The following is a 9,677-nucleotide window of genomic DNA, read 5'->3' on the forward strand; positions in this document are numbered from 1 at the left end:
TCTCGGGACTAAAAGTTTGGGAAATTCCTTTGTTACCGCTGTTTCTTCGGTATCAGTTTGAAGAATTTCTTGAGAGGATTTCAAAATCCCGAAATACAATTTTCAAATCCCAAATTTAAAATTCAAATATTTGATGTAAAAAATTTGCTTTTGCACAAAGTCTACAAATAAAATTAATTTATGTATTTTTTAAACTTTACCTCTTAATCATTCAGAATCAAAATAAAAATTAATTAACGAAAAACTTTTAAATTTTTATTTAAATTATTTGAACAAAAACATTTTTTTTAATTTAATCCAAAAGTTCGACAATAAGTTTGAATTGAAAGATTTGGAATTTTGCATGTAATGATTGCATTTTTGTATGCAAATTTGATGACTATATTGCATGACATTTTAAAACTTAAAGTTGATAAAGATTGCATTGGAATATTCCAAAATCAGTTAAATCCTTAAAGAGCAAGCTAAGGTGATGCATGTCGATAAATGGCCAAATGATGCAATTATTCGCTGCATTTAGATGTTGAATCCAAACTAAGCTTTAAAGTCAATGAAATTTCAATTGTTGCATCAATATTGACTTTTAGATACTCACACTATCAACAATATCTGATTATCATTGACACAAATTAAAGATTTAAGCCTCAAGTTTAATATTTTAATTGCAAACCATCCATAAAAAATTCCACTTCCAATCCAATTAAATAAAACTCATTGGCTCTTACTGATAATAATTTCAATCATTTTGTCATCAACAAATTAAAAAAAAGGCTTCAAGGCATAAAATGAAAATTAAAAGTTAATCGAATGAAGTGTCAAAATGGTGATAAATTGCAACTCAAAAATGATCAAATAAAAAAAAAAATCTCGATAAAAACAACCAATTATGTGTGCAATAATGCCATGATGATGACTAAAATTTTAATACATAATAATTTATCATAATAATTCATTTTTTTGCATATAATAACTGTACGGAAAATACAATACAATATAAAATAATTAATCTCTGTATAATAATAGTTTTTATCTATTGAAATGGTGGATAAAAAAGGAAGAAAAAAAATGTCTATGTCGTATATTATAATTAACATATCTGATTAAATCACTAATATTGTTATGAAGACTTTGAATCGCTTTGTATGTTTTTTTCTTTTTCAAGTAGATTTTCCTGCATTTTCCATGAAAATTGACAGAAAAAATATTGCAATAATACACAGTACATAATAATTGCGAGGATTTAAGAACTATGATAAACGAATTTTTAAATTATGAAGCTGCTGTGCTTGGGAAATTGTCTTTTGTGTAGATAGAATTGGATTGAATTAGGTTGTCTTGATCATCATCTAATTGTGAGTATAGCCAGGGAATCCCAGGTTGTCTGGATTCTCCATTTGACTATACGTTCAGGAATGATTCAATATTCTACTGTTTGAGTAAAATGCATACGTCATCTAAACGCTTTTTTGATAATTTACTAGCTCATAATACACCTTACAAGAGTATTTATTATATTCTAGATGCAATTTCTGGAAATGTTAGAAATTCCTCAGAATTACTAAATTTCAAGGACATCTTGATAACTTCTCATACCAAATAGATCACATTTGCATTCAAAAAACTTATGAAATTGATTTTTCTAAAGAGATAGTATTGCGCTTGGTATCGGAAATTGTCAAACATTAGATGTCGATAGAGCTAGTTTCAGGTAACATCTAAAGAATGTCATGGATCTCAATTATCTGGACGATAAGTGTATGCTTACAAAATGGAGCATGCCCACGAGGATGCTTCAAAATTGAGAATGCTCATTGCCTGTTAGAAAACGGCATCTTTTCGCTCTCCAAATTCATTAAAGACTCTATGTAGCGGCCTATAAAAAAAAATAGTCATGTGTCACTCGGTATAATCTCATATGATTCCCAAAAATTCACAATCCAATAAAAATCACACAATTCATTCCATTTCCACCTACACAATACAATAAAATTTCAATTGCACATTTTATCGATCTTCGATCGTTTGAAAAGATAAACACAAAATAAAATAAAATAAAATTAAAAAATGAATTTTCAAAAAATTCAAGAGCATTGAACAATAAAAAACTAAGAAGAAGGAAGTATTTGTAACTCAATAAATTTTATGGCTTCAAAAATAATTCAATTTGTGATTTATAGACTACTTAAATAAATCACTTGCAAATTGGTTTGTCAAATTTGATACTACAAATATGGAGGTTGAGCTAGCTGTTTTGTAAACACGCGCTCAATACAATGCTATTGTCTAGACTCTGTGAATACATATATGGACATGAAAATCGGAAGACGTAGAAAAAAAAATTATACAAATTTGGTAATTGTTTGACTATTTGGATGTTTAGCTGCTTATTTATTAACCAGATTAATAGATGCCTTCTCATTGTGTTGTATATTTTGATTCTCCTAAGATACTTTCTGGTTTTGGAAGCTGCTTAGATATTGTATAATTTAATATGGAGTAACCCGAGCAGCACAGGAGTGTTATGTGGGAGTGAACGTTATGATCATGGAAGTAGTATTGCTTATATGCATTCTAATGCATTTAAATTGTTGGCTGACAATATTGCCGTCGACTCTAAAATAGAAAGGTCTTCTTCGAGTTCTGTTCTGTATCAGAATAGCACGCTGAGATCTCTACGGGATCACTTCGTTGCCGTATTTACAATAAGAGGCAAAGTTGCCTTTAATTCATCATGACGGCGAATTTCAACCCATTTTTCGGCGAAAAATGCAGCTCACCATATTGTGCTACTTGCAATACTGTTCACAGAGCTGTCATACAGCTCCCAATATTATCATGTGCTGCCCAGGCAATTCTACTACATTTGAGCATTAACATTCTAAATGATCAAAAGACTTTCATGAAAACTACACTAACTAATAAATTAAATCCATAAAAGTTGCTCATAAATAGCTAATAAATGTAAATTGTAATAACACACATCGGTACACTTCCTGAACACGTCACTTTACGACTAGTCTATAAACACTTTCGCGTGCATAAATTCAATTGAGTCACAAACTCAAAAACTTCCTTCTTCTTTAAAGTAAAAATAATAATGAAAAGTGCATAAATAATAGGAATACATTAGTAATATCTTAGTAAGGCTATAAAAATGAGTTCATTTTTGACTACATCGAAAGACTAACAATGATGTGATAATGATAAAATAGAGTGTTGGGGGGGAATTGACATGATAAAAGTAATTAACTAACTAACATTTTACAAAGAAATTGAACATAAGGGAAGCAAAGAAATTTAGAATAAATCTTATCAGGGTGTTGATATTTGGAAATTGGTTTTTGTTCTTGCTAGGTATACATTTCTAATGAATCATTAGATTATTCATATTATTCAACATAATTCTTAATATTCTAGTCTTAAATTTTTGATTGAAATTTTCTTTAAGTTTTTTTTTTTGACTACCGTTCAAAAATTCTGCATTTCTAGAAAAAAATGTGATTAGAAATATTATTTTAAAAAAAATCTTCACGTCATCCTTAACAACCAACTTTTTAACTTTTTTTTTTTTTTTGCGAAAATACCCTAAATTTTTTGTTTTCATTATCTCAGTTCACCCTTACTTTCAGTTTTTTTTTTTGGACACATTCTCGTGACCCTTAACAAGTCACTTACTTTAACGAACAAAAAAAAATGTTCCTAATAGCTAAAAATTTCAAATAGAAATCACAATTATTTTTCATTTTCATGTCGAAATTAATTTTCGTCATCAAATTCGCTATCCTCGCTATCATCGAGCCATTCACCAGCTGGACCGCTGTGGTAGGACTTTGAAGAACGCATTGCTGAAGAGCTGCTGGAAAATAAAGTGGAATTTTATAGTTTCAGGAATGTTTCTACGTTATTTAGAGTAAAATTCATTTGGGTTTGACTCAGAAAAGATTAATCAGTGCTTTTCAAACTGTGTATCTTGGTACAGCCTTAGTAATTTAAATGAAGATGCATGTAATGAATTTCTGAGACATTATCTTTGAGAACTGGGTGTTAATAAACAGTCTAATTTCTATGCCGAAGCATCAACAACTCCAAAAACCTAACTAATATTGGCATTACTATCCCCTATACTCCCTCCCAGGCAATAGTGTCAAAATCAAGAATCACAACTAAATCTTCAGCATAGGAAACGTTTGGAAATTAAGGAATGCTTAGAGAGAGAAGAAGAGTTTCAATTTTGTAAGAAATTCCAAATTATGATACATAGTTTTGTTAAAAATCGATTCTATGAGATAAAGAAGCCTAAAAACGCTCTTTATAGCACTCCCTAATTTACGTACATTCCCTGACTAATATGTGCACAATCATCACACCTTAACTGTCAGGATGCCGTCACTCCATTGTCTCAATATCAAAAGGCCACAATGACGTCAGCAGAAACTTGATACTTAAGCCATAAATGCTTAATATTCGAGTTTATCGATACTCAATACTCGAGTACTTAATAATCAATCGATTATCTATCCCGGAATATAATTTACGCTGACAATACCATAATGATTGTCCGTCGGTAAAATATTAAATTTGTCGTAAAAGCCTCTCAAGATAATTCATACAAATTTAAAAAAGCACTGACCTAAGTCAACAACATCATCGTCTTAAAGTTCAAAACAATCACTCACCCTTCAGACGACAACACCATTTGTTGATGTTGTGCAATTCTTTTAGCTTCTTCAGCTTTTCTTTTTCCCTCAGCAGCTGCTTTTAATGGATCATAACTCGCTCGTCGTTTCCACATCGCTAATTCGATTTCTTTCGTATTTTTAACTAAAATCATACCCAGAAATGGAATAAAGAGAAGATGAATTAATGATATGTGAGTTTCACTTATAATCATCGATGCATGTTAATGCTTTTTAACGGTTTAAGATGTCACATACCATCTTTCTTTTTCGTGGCTGTTGCACTAGACGGTCTTGAACTACCACCACCTGAACTCCGGCTACTAGCACGCGCCACATCACGTTGAAAATTTTGTAGACATGCACTTGATGAACTTTTCTTTACTTCCCTGTTTAAATAACTTTTACTTTCATCACGTTTAAGAAAATTATTGCCTCGTTCGGACTTATATTTTGAGATATCTAAATACTTTGAAGTCACTTTGCCGGCACTGTTTGTATTTGCATTACTGTTATTATTACTATTATTAGTGGATTTAACTGAGGATGGTATAGCACCCGCTGAAAGGGGCTTTCTATCTAAAACTCTACCTAAACTTGAATCTCTTGGCATTGATACACGATCTCTAGCTGATGAGCGTGCAGCAAGATCACGTCGAGGCATCTCTGGTGTATTTGGACATGCAATTACGCCCAATTGCTTACCAACTCCCGTTTTATTCTTACTTTGTTCACAGCGCATTAAAAATGTCTTATTATAACGTGTATTGGTGATTGGTGGATCATTAACCATTGTCAATGAATACTTTTGTTCCTCTTCACTCTCGTCTGACGGAGTAAATTGATTCGCATGTAAATCATCATCAGGATTTATATAAAATTCATTTTCATAATCATCACCATCATCATCATCATCAATTGCCCTTGTCATTTGCTTAAAGCATGAACTACTCGCTGATTTTTGGATTTTTATTGTCTGCGCTGGTGCGGAGACAGTCTTAACAAATTTATTGTGCATTTTTGGTGTACCTGATGTAATTCGTGCTGGCGATTGAATCTCTTGCGCCTTTATGTTAAATGAACTTGAGCGCTTTATGGGCGATTGTTGTTGTTTCATATTATGTTGTTGATGTTGCTGTTTAATCGATAAATGTTGTCGTTCTGGTAACGTCGTTCCACGACTCGGCATTGACTCATATTCATCATCTGTTTGATCGAAATGAGAATATTTCATATTATTATTGTTAGTAGTTGTGGGTCTTTGCGTTAACATTCCATCATAACTATTGTGTCTAGAGTGCTGTTGTTGCTGTTTCTGTTGCATTTTATTATTATTATCAATAAGGTAATTATTTAACTGATTAGTTTGTAAGCTTGTGGACATAACTGTTGTTGGATTATAACGTGATGAATCAAGTGATGAATTCCGTTTATGAACCGTAGGTCTATTGACAGACTGCGCTCGTGAATGTGGTGGCAGGTAAGCTCCTGGCATTGCATTTGATGTTGTTGTTGTTGTTGTCATTGCCATTGGTGTTTTTGTCGATTGCACAATTGTACGTGATGGAGAGAGTGGAGACATGGGTGAATTTTGAAGAGATGAATTACGTAAAGAATTTTTACGTTGTAGATTTTGCAATGTTGATATTGCAGCTGCTGTACGCTGTAGATACAGTTCCGTATCATTGGTTAAATCCTAAAATGAAACGAAAAAAATGTTTTAAAAAAATCGATATCAATTTAATTTTTACCGTTGACGCAAATGGAGTAAAAAATGAGAAGGCAATTAACACAGATTCTTGCGGGACTAAGAAGATTTAACTCGAAAATATCGATTCATATATAAGAAGACTCTTGAGGATTTTAAACTCTTATAAGAATTTTTTTCATGAAAGAATAATGTACAAAATATGCCAGAAAATGTACGACGATTTTTATTTATAGTGCATGACTCTGCATTATAATAAACAGATCTGTTCTGTACAAAGCTCTTCTAGGAATCTGTTCAGATCTTTAAGAATAAACAAAATATTTGTTTTTGAAGTTTGGGAATGAATAGGAAGTACAAAACAAATATAAATATTTGCCGAATCTAGAGCAACATTTTTGTGTCACAAAAAGGCTCAACCCCCACCCAAACTCATACCCCAATACTTACAGTATCACTTCCGTATAACATTTTATTGGAACCGTATCTCTTCTGGCGACTACTAACAGATCCTATTGGTGAAGGAATACGGCACGGACTTATTGGTGGTTTAATATTAAAACCGGACGAAACTCTCGGTGATTCCTGTTTGTTCATATCAAAATCTCTCAAGACACGTCTACTGCGTGCTGATGATATTGAGATCGGCTCATGATCACTCAAATTATTTATTGAACGGTCTTCATTGTTCTCTGGTGTTGGTGGCTTCTTATGTAAATGATTCTTTTGATTATATTTCTCTAAATTATCGCCAAACTCTTCATATTGTGGTTTACAATCACTTCGGGACATAATGTCATCACTAAAATAACCAAATTGATCACTTTTCTCTAGAGAGCTTTCAAAATTATAACTATTTGACATGTTTGGAGTAATTGGGGTTCGTTTATGACGAGAATATTCACGGGCATTTCTTGCCCATTCTTGGATCCAGTCATCTTTTGTAGCTGCTGTTGATATTGATGTACTACTACTGCCTACAGACTCTTTTCGACTTTTACCAGGCGACGTCTTTGGATAAATACTTTCTTGATATCCAGCAGCCGCTGCAGCAGCGGCAGCAAGTGTCTTATCATTGTCAGTTATTGGAAGCTTTTCATTTCGCTGTAATCCCTGGACATATTCGGATGAATCTATTTGAGATTTTGTTAATGAATTCTTTCTTTTTAGATGTGGATTATGGTCTAATGTTGGTTTAATGCTTAATACTCCACTTGTTGTAACGCTCGTAAATGTACCGAGATCAACATCACCAGACTTAGTTTTATTGAACTTCTTATCGCCAATATTCTTAACTCTAGACTTTAATTTCTCGAGATAAGAAACTTTGCTTTTACTATTGCTATTATTGCCAGATGATGGGGAAGATGTTTGTGTAATTTGCGGTGGATCTTGATGATAGAAGGACACTTCGAGAATATTTTTACGATTCTCCATGGATGCACGCTTAATAACTGGTGCTTTAGGTCGTTCGTGATGTGGTTGTTCTGGTTCTGGTAAAGCATCAAGATCAATTACTTCAAGATCCGTTTCAATATTGCTATCGGATTCATTTATCTCAAGTTTCCTACCCAATAATTCTGCTTCATGTGCTTCACTATTCATTTTATCAATATTCATTTTCTCCTTCTGTTCCTCCGTATAATTGTCACCATCGAGTGTGTACGTTCCTGCCTCAGAGACTTGATCATCATTCAAATGAGATTCTTTATTCTCTAATGGTGGTTGAAGGCATGATATATTTAATGTTGTTGGTGGCATTGGTTTTACATCAGCTTTTGTTAATGCATGAAGCTTTAATGGTCGCTCCAATGGATTACTAATTTGACGATTTGGCGTAGCTTTTGCTGATTTTTGTGGTTGATTTTGTGTCGGTTCTACCATACTTGATCGTGGACTCCAGCTGTGTCGCTTACTTGCATCTTTTAATTGAGTTGCTTTTGATTTATCGCGTAACTTTACACCGCCTGCCGATGTGGGTTTTTGCGGTAACTCGATTACATCACGAGAATTTTTCCTTGGTAATTTTGCACTTGCTGGTGAACGAAGTTTTGCGGCCAATTGTGAACTCGAGTTACTATCACACATTTCATCTTCAACTTTAGACAACGAGACGCCACGACGATGTCGACTCTGGAATCGTTCCAATAATTTTTTATGTCGCTGCTCATCAACTGTGCCTTTATTCCCAAAATCTATTGTGAATGCCATATTTTTGTTAACTTCAGCACGCTCATCTTTCTCATCATCATCTTTATCATGATGATCTTTATTCACCATATGTTTATGATGAAGACTATGTTGATTATGCTGATTATGATGATCATGAAATTTTTGATGTGAATGTGAATTTTCAAATGTATGAATTGAAAAGCTTTTGTTCATTTTTGTTATATTACCAACTCCCCCAACACATCCACCATTTGAACAATTTGAGTCAGTCATTGGTGATGTGTCGTTACTTTTCTTATTAATTATCTCAGGCGATATATCTGCCTTCTCGTCATGTGAACTCTTTGGTTCATCTTTGGATGATAATTCACTATGATGCGTTACAAGACCATCTAATGTTCGCTTTAAGCATTCACTCTTAATTAAGTTACTCTCTAAATTCGTTGGTTTTGCAGTTTCGTAAAATGTATTGCACACTTTTTTATCGGCATCCATCGTTTAAAATTACTTAATTAGTATCTTTTTGTCGAATTAACTTAACTTTTTGTATTTTATTTTGCAATTTGCTCTTTGTTATTGCTATCAACTAAGGGCCTCCCTCACGTCTCGCATCGAAAATAAAAAAGCATTTAAAAAAGCGTTTTTGGCTGCAAAAAAAAGTATTGATTAGGAAATATGATTAAAAGATGAATATCTGGATGGGTGCGTCGAGGAGATATAAAAAAAATAGTCGAGTCTTGTTTATTCCTTATATGAGAAAACTCTTTATAAACACGAATATGGTGAAGAGAACTTTTATTTATATTTTACACACATTCCATCGGATTTACTGTTCTTTGGGAAAAATATTAGTCATTCGAGGTCATAGAAATCTTTTGTGGTCGAATGAAATTGTTTTATCTCGTTAATTTTATACAAATCTTTTTATTTTTTATGATGATAATTATGTCCATCCATTAATTACCTCCTTAGATGCCTTTTAATTAATTAATTTTTCAATTGTTAACATTTTTTCCATCTAAAATAAAAATTGCAAAACACAAGACACTAATAAGAAATTTATTGTTCTAAAAATATATCTGATTGGAAACTCTCTTGTTGTTTTAGTACCTGACTGTCAT

At 32.6% G+C, this 9,677-nt stretch overlaps 1 protein-coding gene across 2 annotated transcripts; it reads right to left on the reverse strand.

The window, feature by feature from the left end:
• Window positions 1–1,468: 1,468 nt before the first annotated feature.
• Window positions 1,469–9,650, reverse strand: LOC139087073 (serine-rich adhesin for platelets). 2 transcript variants are annotated; one of them, XM_070635769.1, is made up of 5 exons: window positions 9,521–9,650; window positions 6,835–9,203; window positions 4,935–6,372; window positions 4,677–4,821; window positions 1,469–3,853 (listed from the first exon to the last, which is right to left on the reverse strand). In XM_070635769.1, the coding sequence occupies exons 2-5, from the start codon at window positions 9,049–9,051 to the stop codon at window positions 3,757–3,759; spliced, it is 3,897 nt and encodes a 1,298-aa protein (XP_070491870.1). In that variant the 5' UTR covers window positions 9,052–9,203; window positions 9,521–9,650; the 3' UTR covers window positions 1,469–3,756. The 2 variants fall into 2 exon arrangements, with proteins under 2 accessions (XP_070491870.1, XP_070491869.1); XM_070635768.1 differs by having other exon boundaries at window positions 1,469–3,856.
• Between the last annotated feature and the right edge of the window lie 27 nt (window positions 9,651–9,677).

Source organism: Chironomus tepperi, unplaced genomic scaffold (assembly GCF_022539635.2).
Source record: "Chironomus tepperi strain 1889 unplaced genomic scaffold, CSIRO-AGI_Ctep_v1 contig_93, whole genome shotgun sequence".
NCBI classification, from domain to species: domain Eukaryota; kingdom Metazoa; phylum Arthropoda; class Insecta; order Diptera; family Chironomidae; genus Chironomus; species Chironomus tepperi.